Source organism: Trichomycterus rosablanca, chromosome 13 (genome assembly GCF_030014385.1).
Source record: "Trichomycterus rosablanca isolate fTriRos1 chromosome 13, fTriRos1.hap1, whole genome shotgun sequence".
Taxonomy (NCBI): domain Eukaryota; kingdom Metazoa; phylum Chordata; class Actinopteri; order Siluriformes; family Trichomycteridae; genus Trichomycterus; species Trichomycterus rosablanca.
In genome coordinates, this window is record NC_086000.1 from 5,992,105 (window position 1) to 6,012,899 (window position 20,795).

At 37.4% G+C, this 20,795-nt stretch overlaps 1 protein-coding gene across 1 annotated transcript; it reads right to left on the reverse strand.

Annotated features, from left to right (window-relative positions):
- Positions 1-2,180: 2,180 nt before the first annotated feature.
- On the reverse strand, positions 2,181-19,201 carry grhl1 (grainyhead-like transcription factor 1). Its single transcript, XM_063007336.1, has 15 exons — positions 19,182-19,201; positions 15,763-15,949; positions 15,105-15,178; positions 14,657-15,017; positions 14,065-14,147; positions 13,691-13,847; positions 13,499-13,610; positions 12,280-12,374; positions 8,913-9,123; positions 8,060-8,190; positions 4,901-4,929; positions 4,303-4,388; positions 3,447-3,532; positions 2,394-2,458; positions 2,181-2,295 (listed from the first exon to the last, which is right to left on the reverse strand). The coding sequence occupies exons 1-15, from the start codon at positions 19,199-19,201 to the stop codon at positions 2,181-2,183; spliced, it is 1,812 nt and encodes a 603-aa protein (XP_062863406.1).
- Between the last annotated feature and the right edge of the window lie 1,594 nt (positions 19,202-20,795).

Genomic DNA, 20,795 nt, shown 5'->3' on the forward strand with positions numbered 1-20,795 from the left:
TGGGAGTGTGCAGCAGCACAGGAAGTTACAGCTTGGAATTTGATATGAGTAGATTGGAAGGTAAAGGAAAAATGCAAAAATAAAATACAATTATTATTAGAGTGTTTTAAAGTCATGTGTGCTGTGTATAGCTTGGTATAATGTGATGGTGGTGTGGGGATGAAGGAGTATCTGAGGACACCACTACTCTAAGCTGCCCGTTTCCACACCCACTTCCTCTTTCAGACAGATGGACTATTGGTTCGCGGACCCAGTTGCTATGACGACTGAGTTGGCTGCAGCCAATAGAAAATCATACAACACATGGCCAAACACAATAGTCAAGACAAGCTGGATTTTATTTTAGTATACAGAAAGAGTTCTTATAATACAAAAGCAAGTTTATAAAAGCCACCGGGCAGAGCGTAAGCTTTTTCTATTCTGATAACTGAAGTCAGTTGCCATACAACCTCTACATCAAATCTGAGGTGATGCAGAAGTAAGGACTGAAAGGCAAATATCACCCAGAAACTGACAGAAAAATAGATCTACCCTGTGCATAAATACATTTTAATATTTAGAGGTTTATAGATTTATACTGATTTTTTTTGGTAAAAAAAAAGGCATTCAACACAGAGTATACAATAGAAATTTACATTTTGTTTTCTGAACAATGTAAAAAAAAAATACCCCACCCAAATATATCAATAAATATATAGTTTATAAGTACTTTAATACAAAAATCCTTGGCTTAACAAGTTAGAATACAATAAAAAAAAACAACCCTGATACTTTATAGTTTGTAAAAATGGCTCCAACAGGGGGTAAATGATAAAATAAAATACAATAAAACATGACTGTAGAGAAAGCAATGATCTATGGATACTGAATAACCTATTCATGTTCTAAAATGTAATACTATTAAACTGGCATTTTCTACATTTTTTCTCAAACAAGCAGATGCTTATGTACATCATGTACATTTTTCATCATTTTTCAATTTCATAATTGCATAATCATGCAATTTATAGCTTTAGAATCTGACACTAAACAAATAAAATTTCATGACTCGTATCCCTTGTCCAGCAAGCAAGCAAGCAACCAGCAAGACCAGTATTATCAGTAAAGTTCTGTTAGTCAGCCAGTATGTTTATACTGCTAGGAGCAGACGAGCACAATCTAAAACTGATGTCCATATTTGATAGTAGCACTGTGTGTAATGATACTGGCCAAATTGTTGAGTCATTTCTTTCAAATTTGTCATTTTTTTATTCAATCCATTGATTCAATCTATTTTATGTTGTGAATGCATGTAATGTTGACTATAAGACAGTTATTAAAAATGGGTTAGGGAAATCTTCTAACCAGTGTATACCAGCTTGAACCAGCATGAAATTTGTGTTGGTCTAAGCTGTTTGCTTTAGCAAGAATGTTGGACTGCTGTTAATAAGAAATTTTGGTTGTCTTCTTTGTAACATGCAAGAATGACAGAAATCCCCAAAGTGAAATGCTTTCTGCATGAAAGTGTGATTTGTCCTCGCACAATTATGTGTAGAGACACAATATGTATATGTATTCTAACACACATACACACACGAGCAACACTGACGACACAAAACTTCTTGAATCTTCTGAGCACAGGGTTATGCTGTACACACTAAATACTGCTCAGTGTTTTTGTATAAATACAGAAACCAGCAAGAATGCCCCAGGATCCCTCTATTTACAGTAACACCCTATTTACTGTGTGCATTCAGCCCTCACCTTTAAAGATCAAGATCTCCAGTGCTGGTGGTTTCAAAGATGAATAATTCCAAATAAAGTATTTGAAGGAACTCAACACTTAAAGCAACGCAACTATTTACCAGTGGCTATTCAAAACCATAGATTTTTGCTTTGTTCAACAATTCTAAAATGGGAACACATGGTTCACAGAAATGTTTGTACTCAAGATCAAATCCTAGATAAAAATCCTTGAATACAACATCAATTTGCCCATTTCATTCTCATTCTACACAATGCATAGTTTGGCACACTTCTCATGTCATTGTTCATGCACACAACAGTATTGGGGGAAATATAGCCTACAAATAGGACAAAAATAACAAGTGCACGAAAGGCCTAGGGTAACTCAAAGGCCAGTACGACAGAGACATGTAAACAAGTCCATACTGAGGGGTTGAACCTAACCCTAAGGTCATTTAGATCTCAGTGAGGGTCAATTTTACCATTCCTCCCATCTCTTCCATCTGAATCTGAAAGGTGTCCTCGTTAGAATAATGCATGATAATGTTATCGTCCATGTTCACCAAGATCCTGTCGAAATCAGACACAAGATTTTATTTTTAGCAACTCTGCAACTGCATTCCGAGATGGTATAGTTTGAGGATTGTAAATAGAATTTTGGAGTTTACCCTTTTTTGCATTTCTTGTAGACCTTCCCCAGTTTGTCAAGAGGAACTTCATACTTCTCTGAAATCTGAAAGAGAGGAAACTTTGTTTAGGATCTTTTCACCCTTGCACTTTTTTCTGTCCATCTGTGTAAAACAAGTTTTCAAGATGCAGTTCCTAATGCTAGTTGTGGTGCAGAATACAAAATGTGTGAAAGCAAAATGCCAAAGGCTTTCTGTGCCTCATGTGAACAGCTGATCAGTACAAAGCACAAGTAAAGCACTAAATAAATATGGACTACATGAATTAAAAAAAATATCTAACTATTATTCGTCATTTTGGACTTATTTTATACATAAGGTACTGTATGTGGTTCAAAGGTCAGAGAGGTGGGTATGATGGCCCTGGAGTAAACTGTCAAAACCCAAGTTGACTGAAGAGAATGAAAATGGCTAGTACATTTATTAAAATGTTAAAATAATGAAATCAGTAAAGGCATCTCTGGCTAGACTTAAGCCATAAACCTGCTTTTTGAATATAGCAAGAGGTAAAAACATTATTCTGAATTATGTTGCAATGACTTAATGGAAACCCTGTAAATGGAAGCTACTTGGTATGATGCCAACTAGTGGCATAGGGCGCCTTATTTCGGCATGGAGGAGGCGTGTATAGAGCATTCCCAGCTCCCTGCCAGTCTGCCCATTCTAATAACTAATAACAGAGTGAAGGGTCTGTAGTATGTCATTCACAAACACACAATGGCTTGCTTGTTGCCAAAGCCATATGTGTGCCTTACTACCTAGATTCATATTCAACAGCAGTACACATTATACACACATTTTATATTTACTGCTGTTTACCTAAGTTGGTATGGGCGAACAGTGGCTTGTAAAGCTATACTAAGCTCTAACTTAAAGCACCTATCATTGCTGATTTACTTCTGCTTTCTCCAGGGACTGTGACATGACTAACCATCTTGCTACTAGCTGTATGTCAGCAGTTAGTAGCAAAATCTGGGGCCAAGCAGGGACCAAGGAGGGCCGATTGTGAATATAATGCATTAACAAAATACTCACCGCTTCTACCAGTCCTTTTAGTGTTGGTGTCTTCAACATGAGGGCATCAAATACCTCTTCACTCTCCCGCCGCACATACAGCAAAACTGAAAGGGCCAAAGAATTGAGGTCAGTTATGGTAGTGTGCACACACACAAATACATATTCACAAATCGGGACAGCTCATCATTAAAACCAGAGGTTTAAGTGGAAAAAAGTAACAAAACATTTCCCATCAAATGTAAAGTTAATGTTGCCGTGGTCAATGTTTTGTAGCAACCAAAGCATTTGATCTGCTCTGCGTGTCCTTGGCTCTGATGACTTTGCACCTTACATAGTGTTCCTATGAGTCAGGGCCGCGGTCCAAACCAACAGACCAACACACACTTTTCCTGGCCAGAAACTACATAAGGGAGTTAGCAAGGAGTGGGAGGAGTAAAAATAATATGGAGTTGTGGATTCACTGGAGAGTAGTAAATACACACCTTGCTTCTTAAAGCAGAGCCTGTTTGTTGATATTGGCTCAAAGCCTGGCCAAACATGTTCACCTTAAATACCAACTCACAGCAAACAAATTTTTACTGACCCATCCAGTGTAGGTCAATGTGTTTGCCAAGGTGCATTGCAAAACTACAAACTACATACAAAAATACACAAGGAAAGAATCTAAAAATTCGAATATGTAATTGTAGAAAGTGTCAGAGACAATTATAGCCCACCAAACCAATATTTTAATGGAACTGCACTATGAGCTATAATGCTAACAAACACTGTCCTATTTTATTCTTATGCAAACATTAAAATACACAAAAGGCAGCACACAAACGTTTCACCATAGACCGAAACACAGAGAGCGCACACAATGAAACCAACTCACTTCTTTTTGGTTCGTCCACTCTGGCCACCTTATTGGGAGGAGATCCAAACTCATCTTCTGTGTAGGGTAATCTCTTCATTCCTGAGCTAAAGAAAAAAAAGCAAAAGCAAAAGATATGCTCATGGTAAGTGAATGATCCAAATAATTCAATAGCTCAAATAAATTAGTGGGCTAAAACCGGTCCTGATTTTGTCAGTTATTTTGCTTGGTCAGCCCTAACATGCTTTATTGTGGGCTAGTTTATTGTAAGTCTCTAGTGCACAAACATGAGTACAATCAACAACAAAGTTTTATATAACTTAAAAAGATCATGTAGAGGTCACTCTTTTTTAATTATATTTGTTTTTGAAATACAGTGTCCAACAAGCTCATGGTCAGGTGTCCAAATACTTTTAGCCATATGGTGTAGGTTTACGAACTTGGTGAGTAGGAAAATCAGTGGATAGCCTATCCAGAAGGGTTACACAAGAGTAGCCAACTTGATATGTATGCCCATGGTTTTGGAATAGCATGTCCAACAAGCACATGATCAGATGTCCTAATACTTTCTACCAGTGCATTATCGGTGAGGGGGATAAGCAAAAAAATGCAAACCTACCCATCCTCTCCATCCTCAGTAGAGAACCCCTGTAAAGAGAGGAACAAAAGGGAATGTTATAACAACATATGAGCTTATATTTACCATACACCTCTGTCCATTGGCCAATAGTGTCTGAATGTCATACATAAAACTTAATAGTAATACTGGAAAACACTATTATACATAGAGCACCCTGGTGTGGGAGATATTTTTAGGTGCTGCAGATCACCAGTCTCCTGGTTACACAAGTTTGAACGTTGTGTAGCTTGGGTACTCTGCATGACTTTCCATGCGTGAAACGGATCTCAGTATGAATCCGCCTTGTGATGGTGAAAAGAAGCGACTGGCTAAGCGCACATGTTGGAGGGGGCGTGTGTTAGTCATGGCTGTCCTTGGTCAGGAGTGGAGGTCAGCATCAGTGGAGTAATTGGATTAATAAATTTAAAATTGGGGGAAAATGCATAAAAAAATAACATTTTACCAGATTGTCCAAACGTACACTGATGCTCCTGTAAAACTATTTATGTTTAATGTTAGGAATCCTTGTATTGTTCTTTTAAAAAGTGGTTAAAGATGTTCCCAATGTTATATGGCATGCTCTGTTTGGCATCAGATTACAACTATTATTGTGTTCAACTGAGGGCCTTTCTGCATAAAATCTTTTCTTTAGAATTATATAAAGCAGTTCAGTACATCTCATTTATGATTAGAAACCACTATTATATGATAGATCACAGCACAACTCTAATGACCTATCCAAACAGGGCTATAAAAAGCAGAACCAAATCACTACCAGCAATTACATTTATATTGTCAGGCAGTGTTTATATCACTTTATTGCCCAACTTAACTAGCTTGCCATACAGTATGTCAACTACTATTTTAGCCTTTTGAAATAGCCAAAACACTAACTAACTTATTTTTGTTTTACATTGCAATATACAGCATATTGCAGCCTCAGGAACATGTATTTTAACTTAGTACGTCAAAAAGGGCATTTGGTAAATTCAGGAAAAATACCATCTTGTTTATTTATATTGCTGTTATTTTAACTAGACGCACAATAACACTAAAACATCCTCTTGCACTAAGGACTAACTAATACATGAATGGCCTGTCAGCAGGCAACAACGGGTTCTCAGTAGAGCTGCACCAGCACCCAGTTCCAAAGCAAATGTTTTTTTTGTGTTTATACCAGAAAAGCAAACAGGGATGAGGTTTATTTTTAGCTTTGGTCTGCTCTAGCGGTCAGTACTGCCGGATTCTGATAAAAAAAGTGAGGAAAGTGTACAGAGAAGCATTCAAAGATCACTTAATTCCATGTGACAATAGCATGGACAGGTGGGCCATCAGGACAGATGATTAATAACTATTTTTTTCAATGGGGGACCTTGTTCCCCTAAATTCTCTTACATTTACATTTACATTTTCTGCATTTAGCAGACGCTCTTATCCAGAGCGACTTACAGAAGTGCTTCCATAGTAAACATTTCATTTCTCAAGTTTTAGTAAACAACAGTCAAAGAACACGAATCTGCTGAAACCTGTTAGAACCAAAGTGTTTTTTTTTTTTTTTTTTTTTTTTTTTTTTTTAATAAAATGGAAAAAAAATGTTAGTAAATAGGTATAGGTCAGCTTAAGTGTTTAGTAAAAAGGTAAGTTTTTAATCATTTTTTAAAGACAGCAAGAGACTCAGATGTTCGGACAGACAGAGGAAGTTCATTCCACCACTTGGGTGCTAGAACAGAGAAGAGCCTTGATGCTTGTCTTCCTTTAGTCCTGGGTGGAGGCTCAAGTCGAGCGAGACTAGTGGCTCGGAGGTTGCGTGGTACAGAGCGGGGTTTGATTAGACCACGAAGGTAGCTTGGGGCTGGTCCATTTTTGGCTTTGTAGGCGAGCATCAGTGTTTTAAACTGAATGCGTGCAGCTACAGTCTAGAACAGTGGTCCCCAACCACCGGGCTGCGGACCGGTACCGGTCTGTTGGTCATTTATTACCAGGCCGCACAGAAAGAATTAATAATTAGAAATCGCTATGAGCAATTACATTTTCAATACTCTTGGGGTGTTAGTGTCTCTAATCACCACTAGGTGGGAGCAGCGTCTCGTTGCAACAAAAAAGCTTAGGGTTCCCACCAATTCCCACTGGTCCGTAAAATAATATCTTATATGAAACCGGTCTATGGTGCAAAAAAGCGCTGGTCTAGACAGTCCCAGACACTAGCTGGTTCTTCCCTGTCAAAGGACATATACCTTAGCTAAGGGCTAACATAAGCTTACTCTGAAACAAGTAATTCCAGCTGCCACCTTTTTCCAAAAACTGCTAATAATGTAACATGGGCTTGGAGGAAGCACTAACTGCTTTATCATTGGCTATCAGATGCCTATGATCACTCAGTGTCACTGTGATTGCCCGGGGAAGAGAAGTGACTCTTTTTTTTTCTACCCAAAGAGCAGGCACAGTTATTATCTCTTGGACACCCTGATAGTTGAGCTTAAATTATAAGACCAATAAACATATACATCTGCCTCTGAATGACAACATGTTAACATTAGTCACTAAAATGAACTTCATTTTAAAAGTTCTTAATATCATTTGTTTTAGAGTACCACAAAAATGACTTCATGTAAACAAAAATAAAACAAATCAAGCATATTTTTATATAGAACATATTACAGATTTCTTGGCAATCTGATAAGAGTCTGATAAGAGCCAAAACTGTTTTATGACCCGAAAGAGCAAGCTGTTTTCACATGATCTCCATGAACAGGACTGAGGTCATTCTGACCTGACTTTGACTTATCTCTAGCATTAGTGTTAGCTAAAATTGTACTGTCTTTATGCAAACACTGATATGATACAACACTTACTGTCCCCAACAAGAGTTCATAAACAGGCTGTATAAATTCCCAACACTACGATTTTAGAGTTGTTTTTGTATTTCTATATCTAACACTATACACCAGTATGAGTGGAATTTAAACAGACATCCATTATTTGTTGCTTTTATTGACCACACCTAAATTCAGCACTGTATAGTCAGGTTATAATGTGTAGTATGTGTAAAGTTGTGCATTTCTCTTCTCGCTACATCTGATGCAGTTGCAGTAAATGTGGCTGCTCAGATTAACATTTAATGTTGCACGTTCTTGGATAAAAGGAAGCGTTGGTACTCACATGACGTTGGAAGTTGGAGAAGTGGATGTCTGGGATGAAAAGGACAGGCTGCGTGTCTAGGTCTGTCATCATCTTAAACACGGTGATATCGCTGCGCTTGTGCAAAAGAGGCACCTTGACGTCTACATCTAGAAAGTAATCGCACACACCCACAGAGTTAAAATTCACTTTTAGTTAAAGTGTCAAAGCAATAATTTGAAAACAAAATTAATGTCAATGTATTGCTGAAAATAAAACATAATGATTAAAGTAATACTTCATATAGTTAGAATTCTTGGCTACTGACAAAAACACTACATAAATGCAGCATGTGTATTGGTGGTAGGTTTGTGTTTGTGAGTGAAGATTATTATATCACTTCACTGGAAAGCTCATATTCCATAATATATCTATATAATCATTTTACTATTATGAGTAGCAATAAAAGACAATGCCTTTAAAATACACTTTGCCACTACGAATACGTCAGTATTTGTGTATGACGTTAAAGTACTACTTTATTTTATTGTAGCATCCAAGATGTATTATGAGGCAGTTGTTGCGGTAGCCAATGAATGTAAAATTTTGTTCCATGCTTAAATTCTTTTGTCTTTAATAAAAATGGCCATGGCCATGCCTTTTTTAACCAATGACTTTTAGAATGTAAACGTTTGCTTATTTAAAAGTACAAGGAAGCATTTACATACTGTTATTTGTGTTAAATGACATCACACAGGTGTAATGATTAAAGACTAGGTCAAAAGAAGTGATCTTTTAAACAGCTCATTTACATCCTGTTATCACAATGAAAACTAAATGTACTACAAGACACACTTACAAGAAGGCATGTTAGGGTTCACGTCGGGGCATTTTCCCTTCCTGCGGGACTGCTTGCGTTCCTCATCGCGGATCTTGCGCTCTGCACCCTTGTCGCAGAACACCTTGATCTGGCAGTAGGCACGGTGGATGGGTTTGTTGCTGCGGTTGTTGTAGCTGTATGTGTCGATTTGCAGGTTGAGTGGGAGACCCTTCACTCCCTTCTGAGATGAAAAGTCTGTGCTCAAGCAGTTGACTGAAATGAAGATCTGTACAAAGGAAGAGAGGAGAGATATGAGAAAAAAATTTGTAATGGCAAAATGTGATGGGTTGGCTTGTTTTCTCAGGTTCCAATGATGCCAGGGCAGCCGGATCTGCCATGAACAAGGCAGTAGTAAAAACTGAAATAAAAATTATAATAATAAAAAAAACACTTTGTAATTAGCACTAACTTTATGCTATCCGTCTTAGGTAGCTGGCTTAGTTACCATTTGACTTGCTGGTCCATTTTTTAGTCTTTATTCATAGTAAACACAGACATTTAAAAGATGTGGAAAACACACATCTTTTAAAACACACATCTAGATCCAGAGTTCAGCCAATGTGCTAAGTTTTTAATATGTTTATTTAATGACATTAAAATAACTAGAGTGATTAAATACAAGAATCACATTATACATATCTAGGAAACATTTGAAGCCATAATTGACTTAAAATGGACCAACAATCTTATTATAGATCAAATTAAGTCAGGTTAGACTGGCCCAGGCTTATGGACAGTCTGTCCCTAAACGCATGCTTATTGCATTGTAATAATAATAATAATAATAATAATAATTACAATAATTACAATAATTACAATAATTGTTATTACTATTGTTGTTATTATGCAAAAGTTTTAAATTAGACTGCTTGAGGTAAGACATGCAGTACTTTTACTTGTTGTCTTGTTAAAATGTCTTTCTTTTTGAACGTTTTAAGCAGCAAGCTGTAATGACTGTCGTTAGGTTTTAGTTTCATCATCTGTCTAATTAGCTCACATGAGTTATGAGTTGAAAAAAGTGAATCTCTGTCTCCCTCTTTAGGCTCAGATATGATATGATAGATTGCCAGATTGAAGTTGATGTTGTTGACAATTGTTCCTAGCATTTCCACTGGGAGGCACTACAGATTCAAAAATATGCCTTCCTGAACAAGTCACAATTTCAATTGTTGGGTCCTTACACAGGTGAGTCACTATTTCATTTCATACAACAAAGAGTTAGTTTAAAAAAAAAAAATCAAATCCCATACAATTCTGTGATGTCATTATGACTGCAATAGCAAACAAAAAGTAACTGCATAGTAAATGTCTTCACATGTCTTGTCCTACACACACACACACACACACACACACACACACACACACACTAATATACACAGTAAACAGACAGCACTCCAAAGACTGTGCACACGGATGAGTATCCTATGACCACATGCATATCTTGTGATCTACATCCTGGTTTTTAGCACAGCACAGTACATAATGCTACATTTTAGACATGACTCAGAAACACATTAATATGTATTACCAATAAAAAACGTGAATGATTATTAACACAAATAGTTTTAATAAAAACCTTCCAGACAAAAATGAAATCCAATGCACTGACAGTTCAGCGCTAAGATTTAACCAATGACAACTAAAAGAGGCTAAACTGGCCAGTGGAGGTGGATTAAGTGTCAAGCTTTCCCTTAAGACTGACAGGTTGCGCCAGACTTGTCTTGACATACTCGTTGTACAGGATTCCATAAACTGTCAGTGTCTAGATCTCTGCTACCCCACTTTGTTTCCTCATTCTTTGTGCAGATTTGCGTTTTGCCCACGTCTCTTCTGAACGCATCACTTAAGAACACAATAGACCTGCCAGGTTAAATGAGCTGAGAACTAATTCTCAACAGCTAACATGCACACCCACGCCTTTTAAGTCTTACGAGAAGTATTCACCGTTGTCCAACCCAACAAGCTATGTATACTTTTTATTTATGTTTGCTAACTAGGTAAAATAATAGTTAAATTAGAAAATATTTAATACCCAAACAATATGTAAAGCATGGGAACTTTAAAACCAGGAAAAACACAGCAGTTGGTTCTATTTAGACTGAATGACGCCACTTGTTTGCACAATTACAGCACACTCAGCTTTGTACTGTCTATTGTAAGAATCTTCAGTTCCTAAAGGGACAGACCATTCTGAGATGTATGAAAGACCTTCAAAAGCTAACATGGTATTATTATTATTAAAAAGTGTTTTCTTTCATTAAAAACACCCAACAAGCTATTTATTTGCAGCCTAACTAAACATTTTAGTGTCTAACCTGCTGAGACATCTCAAAATGGGATAATTTAGCTGCATAACTGCCTATACACACAATGTTTCTTATTAAATATTTTATGTTCGGTACAATACTTACAATGCATACACTTGAAGCAAAACTAAAAAGTATAACATTCACAAGATAATTATTATAAATGTATAAACCAAATGGTATGTTAAAATAGTGATACGATTTAAATTTACACCAGCTCAAACATGTTGTATGGATATTCACGGACTGGCAGGACGAGATGCTGCTCCCACCTAGGGGCGATTGGAGACAATAACACCCGTAAAAAAGTAGTGTTTTCATTGCTGATGTAGCGATCTCCAATTATTTACTCTTTCTGTGTGGCCTGGTAATAAATGACCCACGGACCGGTACCGGTCTGCGGCCTGGTGGTTGGGACCACTGCTCTATTTCACTCGTTGCTTTTCAAACTGCAATCTACCTGGCATCAGTTCTAAATCTGACATATTTCTTAACATAGACTATATGACCATTCCTTTTAAAGATATACCCTTTTAGACATATGCATTCAAAACAGGCGTATAAACTTAGTTATATGTGGTTAAGATAGTGTAGCTTTCTAATACACTGGCCCACCATTGCTGAAGGTTTTAGCTCCCAGGTTTAACTCTGCAGCACCAGTATCAGTGGAGGAAAGCATAGGGTAAAGCAGAACTATTCTTATTAATGCCTATAGTTTTGGAATAGGGTGTCAATGTCCTTTTGGGCCTATGATGCATTCTACAACTGGAAATTAAAGGGGCCATATTAAAACCTTTTTTATACTTTTAAAAGTTTGGTTGATATTTGATTTGTGATGTCATTGCAGAATAAATTTAAATAAATGTTTGTCCTTTTTTTCATGTAAATTACATTGGGGATGCAATCTCTTGCACTCAATCTCTTGCACTCAAACTCTTGCACTCAACTGTATTGGACGTGAGAATTAAGATTCACATTGTTGAGGTTTTGGTGGTAGTCAAATACTATGTATAAAAAAAATAATTGCTTATTGAATCTTTCCACAGAAGCTGAAATAGACAGGCGTTCAACACTACCTTTGCCTCCTCATTGATGTCCCATGTAAAGGAAATAGCATTGTAGGAGATCTCCTCGATGTTGCTGATGGTATTGAAGCTTTCTTTGTAGTCAGCTGTGGACAGCAAAACATGCTAAGGTAAGCATTTATGGAGTAATAAATAAGTAAGAAAAAGGTTTCAACAGGGTTTCTTATGATTCTTATGGCCACATACTGGTGCATACTGGTTTAGGCTTTTAAAGCTTTAATATTTGTATGTGGAATTACATTGTCCAGCAATATAAAATTCTACTTCTCATGTTTATGCTATAATATTATAAAGATATGTTAAAAATGTTTCAGAATTATTTGATTAATTGATGATTTTGTCGATGATTTTAATGATTATTGTTTGTGGGAGTGTGTGTGAGTATGAGCCTGTAATGCTGCTCCAAACTGTTTTCCTCGGTTATACACATATACAAGAATAAGTACTGCGTACAGTCTTTTGCTATTCTGTCTTCTCATCTTTGTTGGGGGGTAGAAACAGGAACTATGCCCTGTTTATCTCCAACCCCCATTTAGCTTGTGAATGGTAAACAAACAGGATCATTAAGCTTTTTCCACCCCCACCACATGAATTACCCCCACCCACCTCTACTGTAGTATGTTACTCCTCTTTGATCTACAGAGCATTCATTCAAACTATACGACAAAAATCACCTAACAATCTGAGTTCATATTGGATGGCTGAATGAACTTTGAACATTTGTGTGGACGATCTGTGAATGCTTGGTTTTATTCTATGGTGACTACATATGCTTGTACTTTCAGTTTGACTGAAGTTTAATGTAAACACTGATGTTGTGAGTTTCTTTGGTGTCATCACATTGAACTGCTGTTTTTTATCTTAATAGAAAATGCAATTTAAAAAAGGAAAAAAGATTGTGAATGGGAAATAGAGTGTAGTCATGATGATGTCTATGGATATTTCTTGCCTGGTGCCTGACTTTATTGAACACTTTCTTTTAGAACACATGCAGCAATGGCATGTGGACATATTAAATACAGTGGAATGTCATTTGACACAATCAACTTACCTTTGCTTCAACTGTTTTATACCTAAACTAAACCACTGATATGAAATTGTCCGCTGTTTGCCATTTTCAGTGATTGAAATGAAATTATATCATAAAAGTTGAATCTAAATTTGTTTTCTAAGTACAAACAAGCCTTAAAGCAGATCATAAACTCCTCACCGATGTCGATGCATCTTTGCTTGGCCGTGTGCTGTCTGGAGTGCCAGTACTTCCAATGTTTGAGCTGGTCATCTCTGCATTTCTCCTCGCCAAACACGACCATCACTACGCTCTGTAAAGACACGACACATTGAAGGCCATGTATTTACACGTGTATGTTCATATGTAAATAGACGCACAAACTCAACTTACCCTGACTTTGCATATAGGGTGATGAAGGACTTTGCTGTTGTTTGTTTCCTTTAGAGTGATGGGGTAAAACTGGCCCTTATTGAGGTATGTCATTGTGCCATCACCTGATTTCTGTCGGAGGGACTTTGAGGCTTCCAGTGTGTATTCAAAGTTATTGCTGGTAAATAAATAAAAATTTATCACTTTAATGAAAGTATGTTACTTTATTTATTATTATAATAAAAGATTTTTATTTTTACATGACTTAGACATTATTTGCCTGTTGGCTTCTATCATATCACCCGTGTGATTTGTACAGGCCTTAACAGAGATGCCTTAATTAATCTATTAGCTCCCAAAAGGGCAGCTTTTAAGAGGCAGCATGCAGGGCTTACCCCGACACAGTCTCGTAGGGGTCATATTCCTCTTGAGCAATGGAGGCCATTCGTAACTGAAGATCCCCTGGGAACGCGAACACCTGTGGAGCATAAAAGAGTGTCCAAGAAGGGCCTGGCATTAGTGCAAACAGCCACACCGTGGCTCTGCTCGCCGCCCGTCAGAGCACACAACCACAGGACAAACAAAAAAAAGAGCTTCCCCGACTGTATGTGTGTGCAGGGTTTTGTTGGGCATTCTAAAATAATCCCCCACCCCCATAACCTAGCATTTTATACAGACTAAGAGTTAAAAAGAGAGGGGAGAAAAGGAGAGACAGAGAGAGTAGGCCCCGGCTATTGTGAAGTAGAAAAACACTGCACTTTATTGTGCCAGCGAGACAATGGCATAATGACATGCTAGCTTCTCTTCTGGCTATGTTCAAATAACATTACAAGCTGTACACTGCCAGGCTGGAGCCTGCTGTAAAGATGATATTATATAAGGGCTGGAAAAGGGGTGTACATTTGTGTGAGAAAAAGGGAGAAAGATGAAGGTAGAAAAGAACCAACACAATAGGTTACTGAAGTAACAATGGGAACTTCTATTTACCTCCGGACCCCCATCTTTGAAGGTCTCTGGAAATGTAGAGTCGGGCGTCCGGGGCTGTGTGTTGGGGCTGAACTGGTTATGGACGAGCTGAAATGCTGCTGCGTGGCCCTCAGACTCTGAGCAGTGCGGGTTGGGCACAGTGACAGAGAAAGCATGTGAAGGCCCCTCAGTCTTTACAGGGAAATTGGGCATGGCAGCGATGGACACGGTGACCGTGGTGTCGGGTGAGGGGAAGAGTGCTCTCTTGTCCTGTGCCATCTGGTTCCCAGGAAGCACGATGTTTAGCGGGACCCCCTTAAGCACCTGAAATCTGCTCTCAGCTGATGGCATTGAGGTCTCTGGGAGCTGAGTCATCAGGTTTCTGTTAAAGAAGAAGGCAGACATCAAGCAAGAGCAAAGACAAACATAGTCTCATCCACAACCACTGCTTTGAAAAAGAGCACGTCACCTTTTGTTGGGATCCACATCAGAGCCTAGGATGTCTGCCTTTGGCTGGGATATTGTCCTCTTCTCCCGTGGCACCTGGGGAAGGCAAACACAGACTCTGTCAACCTGAACGACACACAGCTTTATCTTCATAGGCCTATTATGTAATCCAATGGACATACAGTGCATTCAGTGGCCTAGTTTCTATACTGCTTCCATTTTGAGCCGCATTTTTCATCCTAGGATGGTCAGATTTATTTTTCCACTTTTAATTAAAGACAAAGACTGAGAATTTTTGCGGGACTTAGTCCACATACCTTCCTCATACATGAGACTTGGTATCTCAGAAAAAAATATGGATGAATTTCTAAGGTTGTTTGGCCTAAACGAAAATTTCTTCTAAATATTTTAAAACTTACCATGTAACACAACACGTGTTTTAGGACCTGTTTTAAAATCAACAGTTTATGCTTAATCCAGTGCTTTGATTCACATCTTATCATCTGCACTACCTTCGACATGACAAATCCAAACTTCCACTGCCTTATTTTATGATCTGAACCAATAATATGAACGCATCCTGTATCTGAGAATAAATATTATCCAGTGATCATGTTTTGAATAAAAAGATACTGATGTTAGATCTGTGACATCTAAGCCTGTGGAACCACGGCTCGTACCTTGTAATAGTCATAAAGCAGGCCCAGAGCTGCTGCACTGTCCTCATCTCCATTGATGCTCATCATGGCTTTGGTAGCAGCTGTAAGAGGGTTCTCCAGGAAAGACTTCCATGCCTCGTCTTCACTGGTGAAGGCTCGGCGCTGGCTATAGGCTGGATCATTCTGTAATACCAGCACCGCCCGTTTACTGTGAAGGACATAGACATAAATGACAGTGAGAAACAGTGCTACTAGTCACACTTGTGCAGACATGAGTTTAATGAGAAATCCCAAGTGAGTAGGATGTCAAAGAACCAAACCCTTTTTTTCTAAGAGGTCATACTTGATTGGTGGAGTTAAGCTGAGCCTAAAATGTCAATTTAAGGCATTCTGGTAAACAAAAGCTTCAGCCTTAGTTATTTACTGCAAATGTGAAATAAATCTCAGTGACTTCCTGTCTGACAAGATGCTCTACTGGTTCTTCCAGAAAGACTGACAAAGATCACAGTTCATTATTGGGTGACTGTCAGGAACCTTGACAGAGTAAGCTGCCCTGCCTTAACATTCATAAACCCTTGCCTATTGTTTTAATCAGAAAAACATGTAACAATCTTTTTTCTTTATATTTATTTAATATAATTCTCCAAAAGACTGACACATTTTAAAACAAGATCATGCATATCTTTAATGAAAACAATAACTGTCTCTAGAAACACAGGAGCTGAAGCATGGTGGAGAAAGTGTATACTACTTATGTTTGTTTTTACAGTAAACAAGGAAAGTGAAAGAGCACTTCGAGTCACGGTACACCAAAACGTGTTCAGTAAGAAAAGTCTTAACATTTTAGTCTGATCACTTTAAATGTACAGACTATTGTTGTATGCTCTTCAAAGGCCCGCTTATTTAAGGGCAATATTCTCATCCCAGTAACCATGCAGAGCTATGGCAACTATGATGCGTCTATATAGGCTGTTTGTTAAAGCAACTCGGATTATGAGAAATCTGATAACTAATTGTGCTATTCTTTAACACCAACACCACTCCGTTTGATTTTGACCCTGCAACCTGATAGATCCGTTATTTTAGCACAATAAGAACCTGAATGGGAATGCAATCCCGTTACTAAAAACAAGAGGGTTGGTCATGCACAAAATGGGTAATGATAGGGTTTTAATGCATCCTGAATAAATCCATGTGGAAAAATAAATAATAAAAAAGGTTTCCTCTTGGATTCCAAGTCTTCAACCACATATCAGTTTAGTGTACTTCAACTAGCAGTACAGCACCAGAAGTGACATGCTATTGATGGTGTAGGCTACTGTTTGATCTAGATCCTTTAGCAGTATGTATGGGTGAAGACAGAGCTTAGACACTACCCAAATGTACACTTTTTCTGCTTTTCATGGTAATGTTTTGCTTTGAACGATCACTAAAACAAACATGGATAACAAGGCCATGGTCTCCAATACTTTTCTTTGACCCTCCATGCGTTTCATACACTTGACTTTTATCATTAAATGTTATTGTTATATTTTTGTGGTTTTTTTTGTTCTTTACCAGTCAAATGAGAACCACTCACATGTAATGTTGGTAAATACTGAAGCATTGTCTAGAAGTACTAAAAACTGCAACAGGGAAGGTATTTTAGACCAAATGTAGGTACAGAACCACATTATCAAATATTTTATTTCAGGTTCCCTTTCATTTAACGACACCACTTTCTTATATCTTCTAATCATCTGTTTTCTGTATTGTCATTTGTTTCCCTCTTTCATTGCAGTGTACCTCTTTTTTCTCAAAATGCTGTTAGGTACCAAAGTGTTTTGGTGTTTAAAATTGTTAGTTAGGATTTATAATCTTGCAGTTCTGTTTAATTTAAATTTAAAGTACTTCTTTTTTAATCATCTTGAAAATAACACTGTTTTTAATTTAATACCTAGTATCTCTGTATCCTCAAGTAGACCAAGATGTATTAGTAGCCTAACATTTTATGAAACGATGTAGAGATTGCTCAGCTGTATGGTTACTTGACAACTACCAGTGTTCCATACATCACTTCATAGTGTATATGTGTATATTTCATCTTTATTTTTATTTTTAAGGGCAGGTTAGACCCTCTCTCAGTAACTAACACCGATTCATCTGACGTGAATTAGGACGAAATGAACAGAATACCGTGGCTTCAAATGAACCAGCCTATTGCATGCCCTATAAGACACATTTTTATTCATTAGCATTTCAGAGTAGTGATCTTAAGCAATGGGGCTGACGTTCTTTGGTAAAGTGTATGTGTATGTATATATGTGTGTATATATATATGTATGTATGTGTAGTTAAAGTGCATTTAAAATTTTTATTTGTGCTATTGTATTAATGTTTTTATGTCACTGTGTAGCTTTTATGATTATTAATTTTTGTGTTTTTATTGTATTATACTTGACCGCATTGTAAAGCACTTTGTGGCTTGGTCCTAGAAAAGCGCTATATAAATAAACTTTACTTACTTACTTACTTACTATAAACAGCCTAGTAACTGTCCAGTGTTTTCTTACTTTATTTTTTAAACTTTTTGGTGTCGAATATATCGTTTTGACAGTGTAGAAATAAATGTTGTTTATATTTAACCTATGAGTTAAAACAATGTAGAGAAGGCTTAACACACATTGTCACCCTGCAAATGACAGCCAACGCCTATGGTGTAAGATTTCACTAGAATCAACAGAGACCAGGTTGCTGTGGAAAATTATAAAATGAGCAAATTTTTTATTTAGATTTTTGCGTGTTAGTTTCTGTGAAGTCAGTCAGTTTTGGTCAGTAAAATTAAATAGCCTAAACTGTCGGAAATGACTTTCAAATTTTAAGGACTTAATAGTGTTAAATGTCATGGCTTTAATAATAAATAAAAAAGAATTATGAAAGTTCCTGTGCAATAAAGAAGAGCTCAAATGTGTTAAACGAGGTTTATCGTGTTTTAAAATCTTATTAACATCCCTACAACATAAACTCTATCTTGTCTAATTCTAAACGACCTAAACTCATTTGTTAGGGTAATCCAAAAGCGCATTTTTATAATAATAAGAATAAAGAAGTTGACATTATATAAGAGAAAGGCGCGGATAGAGAGCGCGTGCACGGAGGCGCAGCAGGTGCAGGTACACCTGTAGAAGCGGAGCGGGTTAGAACATGACAGGTGGAAGAGTGTCAAAAGCTCGAGCGCTACCCACTCCAAAACAGCATCAGCTTCGGCTTTTATTAAACCTAAATGTCTTTCCAAAAGCTCTTTTTTTTTTACAAAAACATACTCTGTTATATCTTATCTATACCTTCGAACCAAACCAAACCGTCTGTGTTGAAAATATCAGTCAGGAAGGTCTCGTAGTGCTGACAGAAGTTAGTCCTGTAACGGACCTCCGCTGCACTGACTGCAGATAGACACTTACTTGTCATGCTCCTGTGACATCTCGTTTTGGTCGGACTGGACTTTCTAGTTGGTACTGTATATCCGACCCGTCTTCTTCGGGATAAGTAAAGAGGCAATGAGGGCTACCGTTGCGCCTGGGACTGCGAGAACGGGTTTTGTTGGCTTTTCTTGCTTTTTGGGATATACTCAAAATTGGGGGCCGGTTTTACCTGTGACAGGCCAGCGGATTGGGTTACACCTGAGGGGCGGGGTCTGATACGAAACTACACCTGGTACTAACTTGTAATTGGCTTGTGCGGTCCGGGTAAGAGCAGTGAGCGTGTAAATAGACACCAATGAGAGACAGGTGAAATTAGCGGGAGCTCATGGAGAACCTGCTGTGATTCTCATCACTTATTAAAGATTGCTGTGACAATTAAGCCAAACGATACATGGAAATGTGATGGGGGAACTGGGTGAAAGAAATACTCCAGAGATTCAGGGACACCTAGCTGGATAAGTGGGACACTTTAGAAATACTTTTTTGGCACCCACGATCCTTCTATTATAACATTATAAGTTTAAACTAGTAATAGGAAGCTTATTCAGACCTCTACTTGCCAAATCCTGTGGATGGTGCCAACTATTACATGACAAAAATGCTAACAGTATAACAGTATAAACATTATTCATGTATTTCATAAATACAACAACAACAAAAAACTTTCAAAGAAGGAGATTTTTATTTTGAATTGTGAATAGTACAATTGGGGCGGCATGGTGGCACAATGGGTAGCAAGATGGGCTTGGGCTCAATTCCCCAATCGAATGGCCAGGGTCCTTTCTGTAAAAAGTTTTCGTGATCTCCCTGTGTCCGCATGGGTTTCCCCCAGGTGCTCCGGTTTCCGGTCAGGTCAATTGGATCTACTAAAATTGCCCTAGTTGTGAATGTGTATGTCTGAGTGTTTGTGTGTGTGTATGTGTGTGTGTGTTTGTGAAAGTAACATTGCAATCATAAAACCTCATCTCAGCAATAGTTTTAATCACATTAAGATGTAGAGGATAAAGCTTGTGTCCCACAGTACCAATATTCACACTATATTGATGAGAGATGATTTACAATCAATCCTGAATTATTTAAATTGGGATTCAAACTCTTTACTTAAGTGCGACACATCTGTCCATATGTGCAAAACTTCTTGTAGACAGTAAAATGTAAATAATAAGATGTTTTCGTTGTTTATTATTTACAACATTCATTGTTGGATGCATTTTATGAGCTGACTTACTACAGCTTGGGAAAACTGACACTTTTACATGACAGTATAAAGTATAATATTACAAGAGAAAATATAGTGTATGGTAAAACACTAGAAACTATGTTAAACTACATGAAACTGTAATAAAAAGCTTCTTCCAGTAAGCATCAATGGACCTTAGATATTACTTAAGACATTGTTACTGGTTTATTTGATTACTGCAGATTTATTTTAATTCAGTCAAGTGTTGTAATATCTTTCTTTTGCTTTCACAGTTCATACAATACACTCTATAAAATCAAGAAAAAAGTTATTGTTACAGATAAACTTTGCTTTGGATCATTAGATCATATTATAGTTTCACTAATTGTTTTTTTCAATTTTGTCCAAATAAA